At 37.5% G+C, this 24,478-nt stretch overlaps 1 protein-coding gene across 3 annotated transcripts in view; it reads left to right on the top strand.

Moving 5' to 3' along the window:
- LOC113545152 (kelch-like protein 29) overlaps positions 1–24,478 on the top strand; it is a 179,279-nt gene that overhangs the window by 111,833 nt on the left and 42,968 nt on the right. For all 3 annotated transcript variants that reach the window (XM_026944329.3, XM_026944328.3, XM_053242151.1), the window contains 2 exons: positions 16,988–17,126; positions 23,924–24,120. In XM_026944329.3, coding sequence (XP_026800130.2) covers positions 16,988–17,126; positions 23,924–24,120 — 336 coding nt within the window. The remainder of the gene's footprint in view (positions 1–16,987; positions 17,127–23,923; positions 24,121–24,478) is intronic.

The following is a 24,478-nucleotide window of genomic DNA, read 5'->3' as shown; positions in this document are numbered from 1 at the left end:
TTTATAGCCAGGAAATAATCACTATCTGTAATTGTTGTCACCATTCACTCATGTTAGTTGCTTCTTTTGATCAAGGAATTTTACGTAGCTGGATCTTTTGTTGAAATTCTTGTTGAATTCTCTTGTGATAGAGGCTTTTTCATAGTTGTTTGTCAAGGCATTAAATTGTACAGAAGCTTGGAAAACCAAAATCTTAGAGTGTGGTGCACTTTACTTTAGAAAACCATTCTTAGGATCATTCTGTCTTTTTTCCTACTGGTCTCTTTGAACTTTTGAGAGCTCTCCTAGCGTAGCGTAACAGAGGCTGTGAGTGCTGTGGGGTTTTTAGAGCCTTGTCCTCCATTGAGAGAGGCTTCATAAGTCAGCACACGCTCATACAGGTGTGAGAAGTGCTCCTCTTTTCTCTCTTACATTACCACATCATGGCTAAGTGCAACATGCTGGAAAGGTTAGCTCTGATAGAGTGAGGTGGCACGGCAATAAGTGAAGCCTTGCGTGTCCTTGGCTCTGGGGCTGAATTTGAGAAGGGCAGGTCCTCCTCAGATGACACCTTGACAAGGATCATATGGTCAAAAGGATCAAAGGTGCACATATCATACACCATATGTGCACCTTTCAAACTAGCCTTCATCTGTGTGGTATTTTACCCCAGCTACAGCTCTTTCTGAACATAAGGAGGGATTCTGGATTTCAGCAGCTACCTGTGTGTGTGTGTGTGTGTGTGTGTGTGTGTGTGTGTGTGTACTGTTGTTTGACCTTCACAGTCCAGAGGCATTTGTCAGTTATAATGTTTTTTTAAAATGAAAGGAGAAACGCTCACAGGCATGAGTACATAGTTGATTTGCCCTGTGGCTTTTAAGAGAGCAATTTATCACCTGCCCACATGAACAACTGAGTGAGAACGAGGACGAGCTACGAAGTGCCAGCGAGTGTGTTGATTTGTGTGCATGTCTCCATGTGTGTATTTAAAGGCATTCTGGGCCATGAATCACAGCCACCTTTCAAGCACTGCCTTTTTTTTGTAGTAGAGGAATGCTGGGATGCCTGACTTTGAAGCAGCACCATCAGAGGGGCAGTTGCTCCATGCGTGTTGCTTCCTACTTCGCAAGCTGTCACCTCATTGCAAGTTGGGTCAGAGTGTGTGGAAGGCTGAAGGTGTATTGTGTGCTGTTGGCACTGAAACAGGAGCACAGGCTTTCCAGCAGGTTCTGCATCAGCAGGACAGAACAGCCTCAGGCCATACAGTGAATAACCATACCTTCCCAGCTGTGCGAGGGTTATATAGAGGAAAAAGATGGCCATAGATCATGTCTTATATGTGCTGTCTTGCTGTTCACCTTGTAAATGGATGTTAATAAGGAGAAAGCGAGGAACGGGGTCATTTGACAGCACTACAGGGATAAGGAAGTGATGGATGGTACGACGTTACTTTTTTGAAATAGAGCCACTCTTAGCGAGTAGCACAGCGTTCACTTTGCTGTGTGTCTGAAATCCACCACATCAGACGCCAGCACATGTGAAAAGGTCCCCCGTCGACTGCCAAAATACATTTTTTATATTATTGTTTCTTTGCTTATCGGAGTGGAAGTATTGAAATGAAAAATGAGATGCCGTCACGCTCCTTGGTATATTCAGAAGGGATGGCAGTATCAGGATATATCATTTTGTGTCTCACTTGGAGTTATTTTGTAGCTGAAGCTTATGGCTGTGTTCTGGCCCTGGTTTCCTGATTTCTCCGCATTAACACGTGGGTCGTCTAGACAGCTCAATTAGAGCACTAATCAGTTTGGACAGGTAGTTAGCAGCGTGATCGAGAGGCCACCTCATGAGTGGTGCTCTCAGACTGAGGGTTAGAGCTCATAATGTTGTCACATACACTTACGCGCAACCGTCCTCACCTCCCCTCAAACATACGAACGTACATGCATCCACTTTATGTTTCTCTAAAAATGCTTTACTGTTCACAAGAGCTAATGCAAATTTTAATCCAAACACCTTTTCTTTCCATTTCGCCTTGAGCTGTATGAGATGAGAAACATGGTTGACTTGATGTTGAAATTGTATTTCTGCTAGCAATATAGTTATCATTAGTAGGTACGGAAAGAAATATTATCACCAGAGAGTAGTGATGAGTAGTGATTTACACATATATTTACATTTACATATAAATTAAAGTTTTTCAACTGGAATGATTTGAAATTGGTAAATATTTCGTTTTGAGAACGCGTGCCCTACGCTCGTGTGGCGGTTTGAATTGGTCGCTGCCTGTGCCTCTAAACCTGAGACACAAAAGCAGAAAGGTAGGCATACAGTTGAACTGAATAGGTACATGATTTATTGCTATTCATGGAAGCTGGATACTTTCTCTCACTCACTTTTTCAGAATTTTTTCTTAAATTGCTTTGCGGACAGCAGTTTCTGCCACATTGTAATTCAAATGCCATTAAAAAAAAAACTTGAACAGACTCAAACATCCTGTGAGACACAGTTGATAACATCGATAACATTGATTCAAATTCAAATTCCCAGCATTTAAATATCAAATATTTGGATTACTATATACTTATTGGTGAAGAAGAATCCCTGAAAAGTATGAGGTATATGACTGGCTGCCTGACTGCTGAATTAGACGAGGCTGTGATGATGAAGGGGAAGCCTCCATTTTGTGATTAGCTCACAGCTACTGGGCTTCTCTGGATCTTGGTTAGAAATTCAAGAAAGCTTTGACTTATGCCTGTGATCACCACAGTAAAGCAGATTATTCATGCAAAATAGATGAACTGTACAAATCTCTTGATGTGCCTGTTAAAAAAAAATATGCCTTTCTACCAAACGGTTGCTTTTGGGAGTGTTAAGAAGTGTTTTATTGTCCTGTTTACTGATAACATTCCAGGAAGTACTGAAGACTGTTTGGTAACACTTTCTATGAAGCCCATATTTATTAATCATTATAACTGTGCTTATAATTCTTTGCAAGTTGATAATGACTGCTGGTAAGCATTTTTAAAATCTCTAATAATGCCAGTAATTTTTTTGTAACTTATAATCATGCTGTAACAGAAGCGTCACTTATCATTATAATGCCATGTGATGTACTGTACAATGTTAACCAATAATGACCAGCAGGTTCATAATTATAAAGCAATGGTAATATTTTTAATATTGATCAAAACATTATTGTGTAGTACACTATGTGGCATTATAATGAATAGTGACACTTTCATTAGAACATGATTTTGAGTTTTCAGGAATTACATATAGCACATTATTAGATTATAAAAATACATACTTATAAAAAAATTATACACACTTAGAAAGAATTATAAGCACCATTATAATGATTTAAGAATACAGGATGAAAATATCATAGAAAGTGTTACTGACACGTCTTTGCCGTTTCCTGAGAAAGATGTTTTGCCGAATGAGTTAAAGATGTTAGAGATCCATTTCAAATATTTGCGTCAGCACTGTAGTTAAACCTGATTTCCAGCTCTAATCTAATTGCAGCCACAGCGGAGTGTGTGTTCGCCAGATTTTGTTGTTTTGTTGGATAACATGGTTTAAGAAAAAAAAAATAAGGAAAAAGAATTTTAGTACACAAAGTGCAACGTGAAGTATTAAACTTAATTAGAATATATTGTTATAAATGTCTTATTTTACTAGCAGGACACATTTAACAGGAACAGTACACCTGTCACAGTGAAACAATTCAATTCAATTCCGAAAACTGCATTTAATGTAAACATTCACAGTGCAATCGGGTAATTATTGTGGATTGCTCATCTCACTTATGAAAAAAGACACACCACCAACCCAGGCTGTGTCACACTGCATAGATTTTGCTGCTGCCACGGTACTGGCAGCCCCTTGTGCATTATTATTCAGAGTGCCTCCATTGAGACATTATTCTGAGCCGGAGTGAAGCTCGGTGTGGGAGAGGAGATGAAGTCTGTGCTCATTATCATGCTTTAGAAAGGAGAATCCCACCGCGAGCCCATACGTTCCAGCCCTTGCAGTTAATATAATACACAGCTAGCGAGAGAGCTCATTAAGATTGATCATGCACCGGCCGACTGGGCCGTACCCGGACCCTGCACCGCTTCCATTAATCACTCACTTTTCAAGATAACACGCCGCGTCACCAGACAGGTCCACTCAGAGATTCAGTCGGGAAAACACTGAGTTCTCTCTTATTCAGTCTGCGTTCCTGGAATGTCCACGGCTTGTCACCACGCTTCTCCTCTCAGTCTCTCACTGTCTCTTTTCTCTCTCTTTCTGTCACATTTCTCTCTCATGTTTGCCCTTTTATTTCTCTTGCTTCCCCCTTTACCTTTTTCTTTTCTCGTGCCTCTTGCTTCAGTTTCTCCGAATACAGGTCATCTGAGTCAGTGCTTTAATGACCTGTTTTCAGTCGGGAGCTAGAGTGATTAGGGGAGCGACAGGGGAAATTTGATGGCAGAAGGGATTAGACTGTGGGTTAAAGAAGAGTCTTAAGTTCAAATTGCTTGCTTCCTGAGACATGTGGACCCACATGTAAAAAAAAAAAAAAGAGAGAGAGAGAAGAGAAGAGAAGAGCCAAGAGAAAATGAGCAGCCTTGGCTCTTGTTGGTGGCAGAACCTCTTTTTTGTTGGCTAGCTGTGCCACACAGTTGGATGATGAACACAGCACCAGTGAATAAGGGTCAGAGAAAATGGATGCCAGATCAGTTTCTAAAGACTGTTCTCTTTCTTATATGGCAAATATTTTGACAACCAAGATTTGAATATTCACCCGAGGGACAATTATTATTCCCAGTCAAATTACCTTCTGGGTTCTGTGCAGCTTACTGTGATATCGGTAAAGAGGAAACAGTGTGAGCTCATCCTCCCTCAGACCCCATATAGCACCAACCCCCCCACCAGACACACACACACACACACACACACACACACACACACACACACCATCCCACCCGCAGGTGCCTTGGAAGTCGAAGCTCAACAAGAAAGGGTTACGAAGATCGCTATGCTTTTCTACCACTCATTACCAAGCTGGTGATATTCAGGGCAGCGAGGCACCCTGGAATCATATCTTTTCCAGCTCCATACACACTGCAAGCACAAATCGATTTGTGTGTTTAAGTGGAGTCAACCTAGAAAAGACTCCATTTCCCTACACTCTATAGCAGACAGTCTCTGTGCCAAAAGATTAATTGGCAGAAGTTAACTGTTGATGTGCAATATTGTGCACAGGGATTAAAATAGGCAGTAATGTTTTATCTATAAAGCTTCCTGTTCAAATAGCAGATACTGAAAGTATGCGTTCTGTTCCCTACTAATGAGAATGTGTTCAATTACAGAATGAGAAACAAGGTTACACAAATAGCAGTGTAATGCTAGTGAAAATGGCAAGACACAATGAATGTCATCATGAAATCTCCCAGCTGTGCTGATAGCATTTACCCTGATAGTTTTGCATCTCATTCGCAAACGTAAAAGTAATTCACTCCAAAATGATTCCAAAATGCAGGCTCCGCTGTAACACAGCAGAGACAAAAAGACGTTTTGTCTTTCAGTAAGCACTTATTCGTCTTGAATTGGAATGTGAACCTGCAGTTTCCAATTTGTTGTCTGTTTTCAATTGTTTGGCTGAAGTTTACAAGGAAAAGACGTGCATGTGAAATTTCTGTGTAAAAGTGTTATGGCTTACGTCCATGGTACAAGCTGTTTATTTTACGATTGTTTCTGTGTGAGGGCCATAACTTGTGTTTTATCATTGCTCAGCAATGCAGAGCTGAAAAACGTGTGTGTCTTTTCATACTTATAAAAAAACTGTCAAATAGAATATAAGCTCCCCAGAAAAAAAATAGTTATGTAATTTCTGTAAGTTATGTAATGCTTTTCCTCTTGCGTTAATACCAACGCCAGGGCTGTCATGTGTGGATACCATCGATGTGTTGAGATTCTGTCAGTTGTAGCCCACTGACTGGGTGCCATTTAGCTAGAGGTCATTGTGACTATTTTAGTATTTCATAATAGGTTTTATCTATTGCCAAGATAATATAATGGCATTGAGCTCAGGTCACTTTTATTTTTCTGTACAATTACTACTACTTCTACTACAACTAATAATAATAATAATAATAATAATAATAATAATAATAGTAAAGTAATAACAACAATAATAAAAATATGCACACATGCACCACCAGCTTTAATAGGAAGACTCGTACAGCTGCTTATTCATTCAATTATCAGCCAATCATTTGGCAGCAGCGCAATGCATAAAACCATGCAGATGCAGGTCAAGAGCTTTGGTTAATGTTCACATGTTGCCTAGTCTTATTCCAATCTTCAACTGTCCAGCTTCGGTATCCCGTGCTGTGCCCACTGTAGCCTCAGATTCCTGTTCTTGGCTCGCAGGAGTGGAACCCAGTGTGGTCTTCTGCTGTTGTAGCCCTTCCGTCTCAGTGTTCGACGTGGAGTATGTTCTGAGATGCTTTTCTGTTCAAAAGAGTAGTAAAGATTATTCGTGTTAGCCTTCCTGTCAGCTTGAACCAGTCTGGCCATTCTCCTCTGACCTCTCTCATCAACAAGGCATTTCCTCTGACAGAATTGCTGCACACTTGATGTTTTTTGTTTTTTGCACCATTCTGTATAAACTGTAGAGACTGTCCTGTGTGAAAATCCCAGGAGGTCAGTAGTTTCACAGTCAAAGTCACTGAGATTACATTTTCTCCCCTTCAGATGTTTGATATGAACATTATATGTAACTGTATCTGCATGATTTTATGCATTGTGCTGCTGCCACGTGATTGGCTGCTTAAATAACTGCGTGAAAGAGCTGGGCAGCAGGTGTTCCTAATAAAGTGGCTGGTGAGGGTATATAATAGATCATTGTATCCTTGTGCATTTTCTTCCATTACTTTTTATTATTACATTACTTTTTATCACTTGGTTTTCACTACTTGATTGTGCAGCCCTTGCAGCAACAGGTGTATGAAAAGTGTTCTGTAACTAAAGTTTATTATTATCATTATTATTATTATCATGCTCCTAAAACAAATCACACACAGATTCAGCCCTATGCACATTACAGTCATCATCCTGGAACGTTGGAGTGTCCTGTTTGGACATGAAACACAAAGAGGGAACTCAGAGTCTGGCAAAGAAATTGATGATGCGGTTTTATGCTAAACTGTATTCATCCAGGTGTGAAAACTATTGACATTGCGCAATAAGACGAAGCTATTGGTGGATGCAAAGATGCATTGCCTGGGAAATGAAACCATAACATGTAGAGTAAGTTGACAGATTAAGTGTTGCTGGGTTTTTCCATTTCATTAACAGACTTTATCTCTATGCCAAAGGCTTTATAGGCATGCATTAAATGTTAATATGCCATACTGTGTACTGGGCATGAAATAGGCAGTAGTGTGTTCCCTATAAAGCTGTCTTTTAAATTAGCTGATGTAGTCAATTCTTAGACACTGCTAAATGTAGATATACACGTATTGACCTGGGCTAGAATGATCTGGTCAGGTTTAGCAGTCAAACTGGCAGATTGGCTGATGTTTAATCATCAGTTGACAGCCACACAGATGAGCGTATTTTCATTTACAATTAATTAAAGAACACAAGGCTATGTTCAATATGAGACTTACACACAAGTTGTAGGCCTGTCACACACTAACACTTATGAGTGATGATTTCTTATAGATTCATTTTCATTATGCAAGTATTTTTATTATCATTATAAAGGCGGCAGTATGTCTGTTTGCTCTTTCTGAATGTGAGCATGTGTGTGTATGTGTGTGTGTGTGTGTTTATCCATGCAGCAGTGATGGCTCAGGATGCCTGCATTAATAATTTTGAGTAAATTACAGTAGCCAGGCTAAATCGATTCATAGGAGAAGATAAAGGCATGAGTAATAACAGCTCTCTCCACTTTTAATCAGTGTCTTGCTGTGTCCAGACGATATGGCTGTGATCACATGTATCACTGATGTACTCAGAACTTTGACAAACACTTCATTTTGTACATTTATTAAGGCTGGGTTGTGCTGGAAATTTCCTGATATCATTAAATTGAATTTCGTACCTGTACCCAACCAAACCAAATTATTGTTACATCTTTTTTTAAAGAGATTTACAATTACCATGTTTGCAATCAACATTTTCCGCAAATCCAAGATACCATATTTAAAATAGGTCAGTATTTTCACAATATTTTTGTTTAAATTGCATTTGCTTAATTTATTATTTTTAGCAGCCTAAGTTGCATAGTTGCATTAGGAAAAACACTGCAATAATAAATGATTATAAAAAATTAAGTAAATGATTCACTATATAACATGAAGAGATAGCATGCATTGTTACTTTGTGGAATTAATATTACTGATTAATAATAATAATAATAATAATAATAATAATAATATAGACAGCAATAACAAAGCAACCATATTTTGACTACTATTACAATACACTACTCCAGCAACAACTAATACTACTAGTTATTATAATATAATATAATAATACTTTTTTTATCAAGCACCACAAAGTACTTTTCACATTAATAAAAAATTTTAAATTAACCCTAAAATAAGTTGAAGTAGTTGGTAAAGAGCAGTTTTGCAATGCTGGATGTGAACATCCCTGTAAAACTCACATAAACCCCTGAAACCTCTCTTGATGGCCTGAAACTAAAGTGCTTAAACATTTCATTAAACAAATGTTTGCAGTGTTTTAGTTATTTTCATGCTTAATAGCATCCACTCTGATGGAGTCTGCTAATCACCATATTGGTCAGCTTTGTGCAGATTTCGCCTGTAGTGTCATCTGATGAAGTATGGCTTTATTATATGTCATTAATGCATCTCACTGTGCTGTTGTTTAGATGCATTTTGCCAGCGTTACTTTAGAAAGGCAAAACTGTCTCTCAGCAGTATTAATAACTAGAGCTATTAGAGTGGAGCTGAGTGAACCTAGAGGGAAAGAATCACAGCAGCTCGTGGCTCAGGCACATCAAAATGACGGATCGGCTGCTGCAGCGCTCCTGATGGATCTTGCGTCACGTACGGCTGCTGGCACTTCTCCTGTTCTGTGCGGCCCGCTAGGTACCTGATAGCTATTGTGAGTGAGAGTGTGTGTGCGCGTGTGTGTGTGTGTGTGTGGACTGGTGGTCTCAGAATGCAGCGTGGGTCTATACCACCCTGCTCTTTGGGATTCTATTGGAGAAGAGAACACAAAGGCTGAAGGGCGTCTTCTCCCACACAAGGCGAGGCCCTTGGTTTATCTGCGCGATAATCCCCACAGTGTGAAGACTCTGTCTGTAGAGAGGGGTTGAGAGAGCACTGCCTTTCCCAAACTACGTATGAGAAAGGGCTCTTCATGGATTACTCTGAACACCAGTGCTTTATAATGTTCTTGTGATGGACACCGAAGTTTTCAGAAGAATCCCAGAAAATATCTCAAGCTGCACGATGAAGGAGGATGGTGTCAGAAATGTAGTACATCTTATCACTTACATACGTGCAAGGTACTGTAAACTGCACAAAAAAAGTTAAATACGACTTTAAAATAACATTCGAATACAGAATTACGAGTGTCCATGTAAGATAAAGCCTGGCAGTGTGACTCTACCTCATATCCACCTTTAAATATGGAATCTTTCAGGAAGTGTAGCTGTTAGCACTGCTGCGTTATTTGATTTAGAGTTTCTACATTGTCTTCTTGCTTCGGCTCTCTTTCTTATCAAGTTATCATCTGCCTATTAGAATAATTTGGGCAAAGAATATCAGATTGGTTATGCTAACACACTTGCAAAACCACTGTCTGTAGATATTTTATTCCACTTTGCCATTATGTGACTGTCGTGCAAAGACTGTCTGATTTTATTCCATGAGCTCTGAGAAAAAAAACCTTAGTGTATCAAGCACTTTCTTTCATATACAGCTAGTTTTTTTCTTTTATGTACAGCCTTTCAGTCATTCTGTGTGTATGTCTATTATCCTCTTATATACTTGACCCTACAGTTAGCTTTTCACACCAACCCTCTGGCTTTTAGCTGGTCAAAGAAGTGTTTTAAAAAAAATTTTTGATATTGCAATACAAGATAAAAACTCTTACTGCTTTTTTTTTTTCTTTTATGCTCAAACATGTCTAGTAGTCAACCATAATGTCAAATTATGAGAACAGTTTTCAACACAAAAGATGTCCTGGCAGCTCAACAACATGTAAATCCTTTTTTTTTTTATATTAAGATAATTTACCGAGCTGCCATCAAGATATCACAGTTAGAAGATACCATACTGGGTTAAAGATAACCAGATTTGGGTCATTTTGGAAACCCAGCACTGGATCTAATATGGACTAATCCAGCATGGGGTGGTTTAATCCAGCGAGGTTGGGTTTTAATCCAAGTTGTGGGTAAAAATAACTGCATTTCTGGGTTGTAGACACCCAAGTTGTCATGGTTACAGTGTGCGCGTCACACGAGCAGCTTCTGTTTTTTTATTTCGGCACAAAAGACGCTTCATGCAGCACTGTTCCTCTACAATAACACCAAAAAAGTAAAAGCAGCCTTACTCAACTAAAACATGATAATATCATATCTGTGTAATCATGAATAAAGTGTAGCAAATGCAGGATTAGCATTTACGTGACTGCAGTGATAGCTGATAAGACGAGATAATATTACAGAAAAAAATTATTTTTTAACTAACTATAAGTAAAGTTAATACAGTAGTTATGTAGCAGATCAAAATTAACGTTACTTGTAAATAAAATTAGGTATGAATTTAATCTAATCTTTAAAATATTTCTTACCAACAAATACAAATTTGTCTTTATTGTTTCTTGTTTATTACGAGAAGCCAACAGCCATATTTTCCCCAAAATAATGTTAGCTAATGTACTTCTTATCAGCAGGCTAATAAACCAAACAGTAATTAAAAAATTCTAATTAATACAGAAATATAATTTTGAAAGGTTCAGCAAAATTATAAATCTAGCTCTTAAATATATACTCTACATTATAAAGTCAAATGTGAGCAAAAACTGAGCTTTCTTACAGTTGCATCTGATTTCTTTCAGACTTGGTTGCAGCTCTGTCTCGACAGGCGCCGTGGAAAATTCCAGAAAACGAATCTTGCCGCAGCGTGCCTGTTCTCTTCCAGGTCCGCATCCCAAACCCCGCATGCTGCCCTTTATCAACCCAATTTGGCCATTTAGAGTGTATACATTTTAAAAACAATTACATTCTAACTTTTAGAAAGATTTCATGTACTATAAATACTGGATAAATGCACAATAACCAAAAATCTAGTATAGTTTTTTTTTTTTTGTTTTGTTTTTTTTTTTTTTTTGGAAAATCGCTTATAAAAATATTTTTTTTTACAGTAGATTTATCTAAAATTTGTGGTTTGATTAAAAAAAATAATGAATTCTCTTTTAGGTTAACTATAAATAAAATTGAGCTTTATTAAATTCTGACTTGAGATTATAATTTATATTAGTAATTTAGTAATATAAAATTATTTGTGCATATTTATAATTATGCACAAATAATTTTATATTAGTAATATAAAAAAAAAATTTTTTGGTGTTCTCATATATATATATATATATATATATATATATATATATATATATATATATATATATTTATGGCAACATTATTATCATTATTATTATTATTACAGTTAGCATTCTAGACTATTTAAATTCTTTTGATAAAGGTCACATATTGGACATTAATTTATAACTAGAAAGAAAAAAAATAAATGAAACCTTTTTTTTAGTAATTACAGATTTTTTTGTTAAAAACATAATATTTGCCCACTGTTTTTTTTTTTTTTTTTTTTGGTGTTCTCATATTCTTACCTAATATTCTAGGTGTTACTGTTACTCCTTTCAGAAAAGTGCAGGCTAATGAATAATTAGCAACATAACACTCTAATTGTGCTTTTAATTCACACGACATATAAAGAGATAATATCTCATAAATGACTGCTTCTAATTATGTGTGTTTAGTACAAAGTTATGTTGTGTAGCATAAAGTATTGGGTAGGTCCTCTCAGGTTATTCATTTATTCATTTATTTAGTGTAAAAAAAAAATATATATATATATATATATATATATATATATATATATATATATATATATATATATATATATATATACCTTCTGTATGAGCATTTATCAATCAATAACATATAACAAAAATATCAATAACAGTTTTTACATTTAGGTTCACATACACTACTGTGCAAAATCTTAGACATTTTTTTTTTTAATGCAAATTTTATCTTAGATGTTTTTTGTGACTTCTGCAATCCTGAGTCAGTAAAACACATTTTAAATTTCCAAACTTTACTTTTCCCACAAAAATTAAATGTTAGAGAAAAATATTTATGTCAGTAAAGAAAGTAACACATAATAGACCACGTTTCAGACAGAAAACATAAGGAAGACTGCCAGGGATTATCTGCAAATACAGATACAGAAGAACAGTGAGGAAATACTTACAGCCAATTTTATTTATAAAAGTGCACAGTGTATCTGATACTCCTGATGCATTATTAAAAAGAAAGCAAAGCGCTGTCACACCAAATATTGACCTTGTTTAGTATATTACTGTTTACTTATTTCTGCTCTTTATAGTGGATTGTAGAATGTAGAAATGTTTAATCTCAATATTTTGGAAACATCTTTGCTTTATAGCAAGTCTTTTGCACAGTAATGTACATTTCAGAAACAGTAGATATTAACATAAGGTAAGAGGATACAATATAAAGCAAAAATAAGATGTTAATGTTGACAAATAACTGCTGCATTAATTACTTATATACATCTATTTGCTCTGAAAATGTACCATTCTTATTATCATTTTAAAAAGGCTACAATTAGCTAAAAGACTCATGTGTCTGTTTTGCTGTCATCCTTTAATAAACTATATGATGTCTTTGTATGCTTAGTTCGAGATAATTAACCATGATAGATATCCTCTGATCTTGATTTTGAACTGGATATTTACAATTGTACCCTCTCTATATAGGATTGAGTTATTTATATAGGATTGACCCTGACCAGATGGAGACTCAGTGGTCCTTTTTTCCAAATGCATGGCCTGGTATGGTTTGATATGTTGCATTTCCACTATAGCATGTTAAATGTACAAACACTAGCCAATTTATTTTCATTAATATCTTGGAACAGTTCATCAGGATTTCACACCTCTCACCTTCCTCACTTTCTCCTGTAAGTGTTAATTTAAACAGTGGAGGAGGAATACTAGCAGCACTTCATGCATATCCTCTTGTGTGAGTGTGTGTAGATGTGTGTGTGTGCGTTTGAGGGAAAGCACACATATGCCGCCGGCTGTTTCATGCTCCACACTAATGATGTTCTGTTCCTCGCTGGGCTTTGACCCTCCACTTATATGCCGCAATTTTCTTTTCTATCAGCCGTGTCCACCAACTTTGCGGGAGAACCATTGTTCAACTACAGCTAAAGTTCCTCATTTCTCTCCGGCTGTCTCCCTTTTATTCGGTCTGCAAGTGAATTGGGTGTTCTTTGCGACATGAGATTGGAGGTGAAAGCCATGTCGGTCACACACACACACACACACACACACACACACACACACATGCACGCACATGTGCACAGTGGCTGCTCCAGTTACAATGGCAATCACACAAATACACAGGTTCAAATGGATGACTGTATAATTCAAGTGTGCGATATCAAGGTGAAACAGACATGCATGCCAGTCACTATATTTGTATGATTAGTTGTTGTAACCATCTTCATAACTGATACACACACTGATAGTTTTAATGCAGATGTGCCAACATCTATGGTTTATCCATATATGAATTTCTGCTTTCTCAGCTTAAGCATTGAAGTGTTCTGACCAAACGGCATATAAAATTTGACCAGTGGAAAAGTCACTTCACTAATTTACACAATTGCACTTTTTGACCATTTAGTACACAATTATAGAAGGGAATTTTTTATTATTGCACTATCCGTTGTTACCCAGATGAGGATGGGTTCCCTTTTGAGTCTGGTTCCTCTCAAGGTTTCTTCTTCATGTTGTCTCAGGGAGTTTTTCCTTGCCACCGTCGCCTCTGGCTTGCTCATTAGGGATAAATTCATACATTTAAAATTTATATCCTGAAATTATATATTTCTATAAAGCTGCTTGTGACAGTGTCCATTGTTAAAAGCACTATACAAATGAAATTGAATTGAATTAAAGTGAAAAAGAACGCGGGGATGTGAAAAGATACACTTTTGTGGTTACTGACTTTATCTCTGTGAACTTTGACCTTTAAATCACTAACCTCTGTCTTATGAGCCAATAGAAGCCAAGATGGGAGTGTGGTCTATTTTATTATTAAATAGTGGTTTCACTTGATTTTCCTCACCAGTTTTCCTCCCATAAAAAAAAAATTTCGTTTTCCTTATCCACCGACGTATACTTGGGTTTTGGTGGTACAAATTCTATTTTGTTCTTTCTGCTTACTAGGATTTTTGTTAGCAATGATGGCACAACTGTTAGCGTAGCATGTTTAGGACAATTGCCGTATTGCTACTAGATTGTATTGAGCAAGCATAATGATTGAAAATATTTCTAATAAAGCAGATCAAGTAGTGCAAGACACTCAGAATTGAAGATGACATGAATTGGTGCCAGACAACTTTATTTACAGGTGCATTCACAGATAGCCTTGAATACACTATAATCTTTTCTCTATTAGTGAAGTGGCCACTTTGGTTCAGCTTGTCATTATTATTGCCTGTGTGTCTTCACCTCTTCACTCCATTCCACACAATCCCATTATGTTGGCATCCTTGGACAAATTCAACTTTGAAATAGCTCCTTGCGTTTAACACAGTTCAATCTATCCTCATGCCTGCAAGCTATGTGTGGCATTTCCACTGTGTTGACAAACCTAACATTCTACAGTATTTTCTTGAGTGGCTTTGGTGTTGTTTGAAATGCCAAATTCACCTCTTAAAACTGTAACACACACTTGACCACCAGTTTTGTTGTGCATTTAATTTTTGTAGCAGAGTTGTAATTTTTATTCCTCACTAATTAGTAATAAAATCATGCAGGGAAACTAGTCCAAGAATAGAACTAGGATTTAAGCTGCTTTTTTGCTGGAAGTAAGTTACTGCAAGTTTTATTAGCTAACGATCTGCACAATTTAACAGCTCTATCGTAGTTGATCATGCCAAATGGACTTTCATTTCAAATGCATTGAAGTATAATGTGTCAGAGATATACATGTTTCTTGATTCCTGGATTAAACTGCTGTATAAAAAAATAGCAGATTAAAATGTTATCAGGATACTATAATAATACTACTACTAATAATAATAGTAACACTACTACTAATAATAATATTATTAATACTATTATTAATACTAATAATTAATACTAATAATTTATTTAGTAATTGTTGTTGTTATTTATTATTTATCTTCATTATAGTGTATGTCAATTATTCTGAGCTGTCTAGGAGGCAACTAACTGAAAACCAACTAACTGGCTATACCTGAAAATCATTAACTTTTTGGGCCTCAGGGATTATAACGGGAGTCAGAGTATTGAAAAGAGAAATACCCAAGATCCTTCTCTCAGTACAGTGAGTGAGCTCTGCAGTCAGTAGCTCTTGACCTTGTACTGCCCCTCTTTTAAATTTTGATGGGAAAGTTCACTTTACGGAGCCTCATTAAACATTGGAGCCACTTCCTCTTCGGCTCATAGCTGTTCTATTTTTTTTTGATCATTTAGTTCATTTACATATCTATACTACACATTTTTCAGTGGGCTATTTGTCTGTTCTTTTGCACGGTCACTTCTAATATATTTTCCTCATTAAAATAGTAAAGAGCAGACTACGAAGCATCAGAATTACACTAGAAACACTTGTTTAAAATGATTTAAAAGAGCAACGGTAAAAATGTGTGGATGTCTTTGATAGTGTGTCTTTTACTATAGGGAGTTGCAGTTGTGTTGTGTCTACTGAATTGTTTGCTTTGTTTCTTTCGTGCAAGAGCGCATCTGCCTCAATCTGCCTGAGCTGATTTTAATAGGAAAGAACAAATCATATTTTGCAGGTGCTAATGCTTCAAATAAAGCAATTTTCATAATGGAACATTGTAATATGTCTTTTCGTTCATGCAGTTTGGAAATTTTAGAGGTGCACCGCTACTGTAATGGTGTATTGATTATGTGTCTCATACTGAGCGTTTAATCAAACACAAACATATTTGCTTTTCTACCAGCTTACCTCAGGTTTATTACAGGTGACGACTACATAAGCTTTTACACTCAGTATATCAGCTTATAATACACAGATAAAAGTCTAGAGAGAGAGAGAGAGAGAGAGAGAGACTTTAACACTTTAATATTTGACTGAGTATATTGTGAAATATATTTGCACATCAGGAAATTGAATTTGTGTATTGCAGTGGCTGATCTGTGTCTTTATCCATCCCCAGCATGTCTAGTTATTATGTTATTCATAATTCCGTAGAAAAAGTGTTTGATCGATTCGTGTCCTGTTTGATTGAAGTGTTTACGTCAAGCTTCAAATATTCAGCACATAGCCTATGTAGGTCAACCAGTTGTGGGTCTCGTGCCAAGTCTCAATGTCACCTGTATACACTGTCATAATTCAAAGATGTTTTTTAACCTCTGAAGTACTATTTCCCTGCTAGCGAATGTGCAGTGTGTTTCATTGGTGTTTGTTGTTGCATAATTTCTGATGTGTGTCTTGTATGCTTATGTACGATATTTGTACTGTATGCTTATTGTCTAATGTGCTGTGCATTTTTCTCCTTTTCTCTTATAGAGAATTTGCCGATATGTTGCCTATTTCCACATTTTCTTTCAGTTCTCTGTTACTTCTATGTCTTCTATTAATTATAGAACATGTATTTCTAAAACAGTATTTGGCATTGTCTGTTTTTTTTTCTTTGTTCTACAGAGATGTTGAAGGAGCTGAACCAGCAACGCAGAGAGAAAGAATTTACAGACCTGAAAATTGTAGTTGAAGGCAAAGAGTTTGAAGTCCACCAAAATGTTCTAGCTTCCTGCAGCTTGTATTTCAAGGACCTGGTGAAAAGGTTTGCCTTTCTTCCCTTCTCACCAGCCGTCGATCTGATCCGTTCTTTTCATAGGGCACATTTGTGTGGTTTTTTTCTTGCCTCCCCCTCTCTCTCTTGCAGGTTGTGTGAAGACTTTGGTTCCTATCGCAGGGCCAGCAGCCATTCCTTCTCCCACTCAAACGAATGTATCTCAAAACGGGAAAAAAAAAAAATCAACTTTTGTCTTTTCCCTTTTTTTCCTCTCTAATTTAGAGTGCATTAACAAGTAACAAAGTGTTCCATGACTGATGGATCTTAGCAATCCATGATGCTGAGTAACTCATAAAATGGCCTTAGCAAAAGAATACCTCATTGTGCATTTAGATATTGTCCTCCACTAGCTGTGTGCTGTCTGTCATGTGGCTATGGGGCGAGCTTTGTCAGCTATTTTATCAGTGCATACAGCATATAGGGCATAAAGAAAAAGCATCCCATTCATATGGTAAATATTCATGCTCCAATGAATAGGAGAAAAAGCACTCAGTTACAAACAAAGAAAAGAACACAGCTCCTTTCCTGCGCTTTGCTGAATCATTACCTTCACAGGTCAGAGCCATCCACTGTATTTACTGCTGAAGAGCAGGATTTTATATATTACCTCTTCTATATTGCATTTGTCTACTCACATTGCGAACTCACTGCATTTTTATGATTATTCAGTCGTTTTATATTCCTGGCAGTGCGTTTATTGACATTAAGGAGGTTAACAGACTAGTAAGGGAGGCATTTGTTTGTGTGTGTGGGGGAACAATGTGTTTGAGTGGGTGTGAACTCATTTAGCTATGCTTGCTTGCATGTTTTCATTTGTACTGTGTTTTTCCACTTATGTGTTCACGTGTATGTCCTCCTGTTTTCTGTATTTGACAGATTATGATGTTTGAAATCGTATGTATACATATCGCAGTCTTAGGGCAATAGAAAAAGAATGAATAGCAGAGAGAAGCTTATAATAATGTCACAATATGGACTAGTGAATATCCTGTTGTAATGTAGGTAGATGGATGTGTAGCTGGAAGAAAAAGTTTGAATAGCAATCCTCTTCATTGATATATCTATATATATATATAAAGGCAGTTGCTTTAGTGTTATTAAAATGCTGTTGCGTTCAGTAAAGGCTGTCAATTCATTGTCAAAGCAAGAAGGTCAGTGAAATGAAGCCTCATTGGAAGGCTGAGACGAGGCAGGGCTGCAGCTTGCGTAGGCACAGATACGCTTGTCACAGTGAACAGCAAGCAATTAATTAATATCTTCCTCAAACTGGACTGTTTATGTCTTTGTCCCGATGCCAAGGGTTTTATGACAGTGACCTTACAACAAAGACTTTTACCTTAATCAATTTTAGCACTGCTTCACCAAATCTGATCAGACTACACTGTGCTACAGAATTGTAGGTAGACTTAATCACCTTAAGGATTCTGGCCTTATTACAGTACATCGTGTGCTGGCTGCACTGTGTACCTGACGTACTTGAAAGATAATGAATTGAATCAATGACCTTCTCCATCAGCTCTAGCAGTGCTGCTGTGTGTTTTTGTTATTCATTTTAATTTTCAATATTTTCTCCTATACATTTTGATTCAAGTGAAAGAGGTCAGTGTAGGTGGGAGGTGTCTTTGTTCAGTAGTTTTTTTTTTTTAAGGTTACTGCTGTGTTACACTCATTGTACAGGGTCAAACTCACTGTGTGTGTGTGTGTGTGTGTGTGTGTTGAAGCATACATTTTCCGAACTACACCCATTACCCTGCTCCTATGTGTTCACATGCACTCCATGAAATGTCGCTTTCCTTAAAGAAATAGTCTAGTGTTTTTAACCTAATCTCTATCTACTGCATCTGTAGCATATGTGTGATTACCATGAACAATATTTTTCATGATGATGAGAAAGACATGACAGAATGAGATGTTTTACTGAACTTTCCAAAACAGGAGCAATAGAATAAAATGTCATTCCGGTTCCTTACTCTCTGAAAAAGTATTCCCATCTCTGAAATGGTGATTATACAGATTTAAAGCTAAATTTATAAATACCACTGAGTGAAAAATTGCTATAATGTTTCACATAAACATTTATTGACTTCCCCTTAAATTTCCATTGAAAGAAAATTTCAAGCAAGCAGATTTTTCTCTTTTTTGCTCAGTGCAGGGAAACATGTCTGTTCTTGTCTGTGATAATCGCACATACACTACAGACCTGGAGATATGAAGATTAGGTCTAAAAAAAATGCTTTAACCAAGTCCATTTCCTGTAGTTTGTGACTGTGGTGCATTTCCCATTGTGTAGCATGATGGATCTGTATTATTTACCCATACACCAACCCTGATCATGTTTTATTTACACAGCACTAGGGACATTAGCTATAGTTAAGCAATGTAAATTAAATAAAGTACTCATTCAAATTTGAAATACATTCAGATTTTAAATACATCTACTTATATCTACTTAAAAGCCACTGTATACATGTACATTTTTGATAGGGTCTTTCCATGCCAGTTATCGTCGTTTAAACCTGAGATGGTCTTGTCCTCTGTTCCCGTGCATTACAGATGGGGATGGTGTGCTATTTTTACACCTTCCACACTTACATTAAGTTAATCAGAAGGGGCAGTGTGAGGCCTGCTACCTGAAGGATGTAATGCAGCTCCCAAATGTGCATGCACGCTCCTGTCTGCCAAAAAAAATATATATATATTACTCTCCGCTTTAGCATCTGTTGCTCAGCACACAGAGATGGATTGCCCTCAGTAATTCCATTTTCCCCTTTGGATTTTCAATAAGTGTGCTTGGTGCCACTTTAATTTATGGGCAGTGCCTCTGTGCCTACCCATCAGTGTGTAATTTGAAACATGGCAAGCTGTGGGAGCATCTCACACCCCCGCTCTTATTTATTTATATGAAAGCAATGTGTTAGTTTTTACTGGAGCTGTGGCATCACGAGAGAGGAAACAAGACAGTGGGAGATTGTTATCATTAATGCTTTGGTGTGGGAAGGGTAAAATGAGGCCCTGCTTCCTCTTTTTCCAGAATTTCGTGGGTCGCACTTAGAAATATTTCTAGTAATGAGCCTTCTTGTTTTTCACAGCCTTATCTGTTTTTCACATTAGTTTAAATGGCTGCCAGACTAATGCCTGGGCCACACTACAACACTTATACAACACTTATACAATATTAACCGATGGTGAAAATGTGAAAGTCCCCAGAGGTAATGAAAGATTCACAGATTTTTTTTTTTTTTTGTCCTGGATCGTCCATTAGTCATCAACTCCCCTGCACACATTTGCCCAGAATAAAACATCACACAATTTAAGATTATGGTCACGAGTCAGAGTCCCAACCAATGTTTCCTACTCACAGAGTCTCAAACCTCTCAGGATTTCTCAAGAACAAACGTGACTTCAGATCAAAACAAATACGGCAGATGACAGTTCAGCTCGACTGTCACTGGTTATCGGCCTTTCACTTGGGGCATAAAGATTGCATCTGTGTTCCCTCACATTACAGGATGTTGCATCACAAATATTGAACATGTTTAATATTTGCAAATTTAAATTTGTAGTGGATTGTGAGTAGATCATTCGGGTTAAGAGACACCTGGGTGGATAAGACCAGCCTAAAATATGGACATTGTGATCAGCCTCAAAATTGGCCTGATTAGTTTGGCATTCATTTCTTTGGGGGAAAAAACAGTGGTGCTGTTTGTTTGTATATATATGTTGTATGTAATTCGATGGCCTCTATTTTCCTGTAAGTGTAATTCAGTGTATAATTGCTCATTTGTTGGGGCGTAAACCAATTTTTCTGATTCTCATCCAGCTGCTTTTTTTGTGGGCAGAATTGAATGTGAATTCAACATTGAACTTTTTTTTTATATATAAAATAAGCTATGTCCAGCAAATACTTCTAAATATAACAGGCCGATTAATTTTTTCTGTAACAAGTAAGAAGAATAACTCATTTGTGGATACTAAATGTAAATCAGGCACTTGACATGTCATTATACACAGAGCATCGTACAATTAACAGAATCAATAGTCTAATAAAAGTAATTAACTACAAGACTTGCCATTACAGAGACATTACCGTATAAAGACTACTTCCCAGAGGCACAGAGCTGATTTGATTAGATATTACAGCTGCACGCCTATTCATACTTTATGTACTTATTTGTACTTGTACTTATTTGTACTTACTCATTTGTACTTAACACTTTTTTAGAATGCTGGTCTGTTCCATGTTTCCATCTACATAAGTGATGCAGAGAACAAAAATATTACTGCCACATCCACACACGGCAGCCCCGTGACTGTGATGCCAAAAATACGGCCCTACCCACCATCAGGTCTGACATGTTTCCGACATGTTCCATGTTTCCGACATGTCTCCAGAAAACCCTGAATCTGTTTTTAAGATGATCTGCAGTGCCTGTTTTTTTTTAATAAGCGGCTCATCTCACAATGCTTCCATAGAAGCTAGTAATTCGTACCACAGTCGTGAATACACGGTAAAGCCTCATTCTCCCTCAGTTAGTAAAGGTATTGAATATTTTGACACTCCTGAGCATCAGGTTCTGATCCAGTTTGTTGCTGGAAAATGCCAAACCCAAACAATGTCCAGAATTACCCTCAATCATTGCTTGCTCTTTCCATTCTCACATTTTTTGCTACTCTAAGTCAGCATTAATGAATACAGTGTATGTGTGTGTGTGTGCATGTGTGTGTGCGTGTGTGTGTGTGTGTGTGTGTGTGTGTGTGTGTGTGCGTGTGCCTGTCTTTTTCTACTATGTCGTATGTGTGTTTTGTATAAGCCTCCAAGTGAACAGTAGCCAATGAGTCCTGGATGTCCACAGCTAAATCTTAATAATAGTCTGCAGCCTCATCTATGCCAAAATTAGAATGAAACTATTGTTTGGCCTTATCAGGAAACCGTGTGTGTGTGTGTGTGTGTGTGTGTGTGTGTGTGTGTGTGTGTGTGTGTGTGTGGCCGTAAAGGTTCCAAATAGATGCTCACTTTTTTAAACAGTTTTCTCTTTGTCTTTCTATTGCTCTCATTTTTTTCATACACCAATACGGTACATATATGCACACTCACACACATGCCACTCTCTCTCTCTCTCTCTCTCTCTCTCTCTCTCTCTAAAGCCTGCAAACAGAAGCCACATAAATTCACACTTCTCTCCAAAGCTAGAAAGCGATTTCCATAACAAAAGTGGCCAGACAAAGCAAATTGCTAGCCGAGCCAATTCTCATTGCACTAATTGACCTGGCTGATGAACATTCTCTTGTTTTATTTCTATCTCTTTTTTTTGTTATTATTTTCCCCCCTTCTGTCCTCTCCTCCTCTTCCTCCATAACTTAACCCAGGATTACACCCCCTTCTATTATCTTAAAACCCATCGCCGTGACAATTAGGGAGGACGAAAATAACAACCTCTGACGTTTTTTGCTTTTCAGGAGGCAGTAACATTGACAGTCTTTTCAGCTGTATCTGCAGAGCCATAATTGCACGTTGTCCTCTTGAGTTGGCCTTCTCCCCCTTCAAGCCCGCTCCGTATGAAGACTAATAATGTCCTACACACTCACATGTTCATGCACAGGGGCCATGGTGAAAATGGCAGCCGCAGTGTTGATTAGGGTGTTTTGTGCAGGGGGTTTCAGGGCTGCTGGGAGGGAGGGAACAGGAACGGCTCTCTCATTTCAAAAGATCCAGGCCCAGTCATGGAACACGTCCCACTCCCAGAAGAATGGCTGCTGGCACACTGTTGCACAACTAACCTGCCCTTCCCTCTCTCCTCCTCCCTCTGTCCATCACACTTGTCATGTCTGTCTGTCTGTCTGCCTTGTTGTCTGTGCATGTTAATTTTTTTTTTTAAAGGGAATATGCTAAATGAAATGCTAATTACACTCTCTATAATTTCTGTTTTTTGGCAGTGCTGTCAAAATTAGCCTAAATTCTGACACTGTGTGTTAATGACCCTAAAAAATGACTTGTAAATTGCATTGCTTATTATCTATACTAGATGTATGCTATATGCAAATAAAAAAAAAAAGACAATAGCTAATAAATGTGACTGTCAACTAAAAGGAAAAATATTGCAAATTTTTTGATCTAAAAGCCATTCTAACCTAATATTTTATATTTTATCTTGGAGCATTTTTGTCCCATTTGCTCCCAGAATTTGCTCCTTGCAGTAATACAGTATCTGTGCACATGGGTTTTTTGGGATGTCTCAGACACTGAAACAGAATCAGCTGCTGTCTGGCCATTAATTGCACTCTTCTTGGCCTTGACCTTGAGTGGATTATTCTTTCACACAGGGCATAAAACCCTGATGCACACCATTATTCACAGATCCCCGCTGTATACCCTGGGGGCTTATTGCATTTAAACTAATCAGTGCAATTGGATCTGAATGACATCATCACACAGGGGATATAAATCACGTTGTGTGGCATATAAATGGAGCTTTGGTCAAGGCTTTAAGCTTGTTAATATTATTCTCTAAGAAATATTGATATAGTAGTGTTACCTCTGTCCCATGTCTTCCACCTGCCTTTATGTTCCCCATAAGTATCCACTTATCCTCTTGTGTGTATATGCACATTTGTGTATAAGCATGCTATGCTTTCATACTGTGAGTGAAATAGAGCAATAATGTGTTGTTCAGTTGCAGGAAACAAAATGATGAATTTAAAAATGAGACCTGCTTCCTTTATGTTTTGAGAGAAATGATTGTGTATATGCGTGTAAGATTCTCTAACCTCTTCGTCGGTGCCATCAGGTCCCTCGGGGAGACGGGTAGTGGAGAGAAGCTGGAGCTGCAGATGACCAACATCAGCGCTGATGTGCTGGAGATGCTCCTGGAGTTTGTGTACACTGGTTCACTCGTCATCGACTCAGCCAATGCCAAAACCCTGCTGGAGGCCGCCAACAAATTCCAGTTCAACACATTTTGCAAAGTCTGCGTGTCTTTCTTAGGTAGGAACTCTCGTCCCCCTCCTCACATCTCACCTTTGCTCCACCCCATCAGCATCTTCTACATCTTTCTCCTCCATCCAAAGTAACTCTTCTATGATTTTCAACATCAACACTGAAATGTCAAAAGCACCGTCACACTCTTGTGTGTATAATCCAGCTGTGTTCAGGTAGATCAATAAAAGCCGAGCCGGAGGTGGCCGCTTTCATGCAAACGATAGAAAAGGCTGACTGAGAAAATGTGAGACATCTGAACACAAAACAAACAGATCAAGGACAAAGCTGAGTCGACTTCCTGAAAAGTCAAGGCTATGAAGTTCTATGACTCCCTTAACATTTGACTTGGGAGTGTAGACAAAGA

The sequence above is a fragment of the Pangasianodon hypophthalmus genome, chromosome 19, assembly GCF_027358585.1.
Source record: "Pangasianodon hypophthalmus isolate fPanHyp1 chromosome 19, fPanHyp1.pri, whole genome shotgun sequence".
Classification (NCBI taxonomy): domain Eukaryota; kingdom Metazoa; phylum Chordata; class Actinopteri; order Siluriformes; family Pangasiidae; genus Pangasianodon; species Pangasianodon hypophthalmus.
This window is presented reverse-complemented; position numbering and strand designations above follow the sequence as displayed.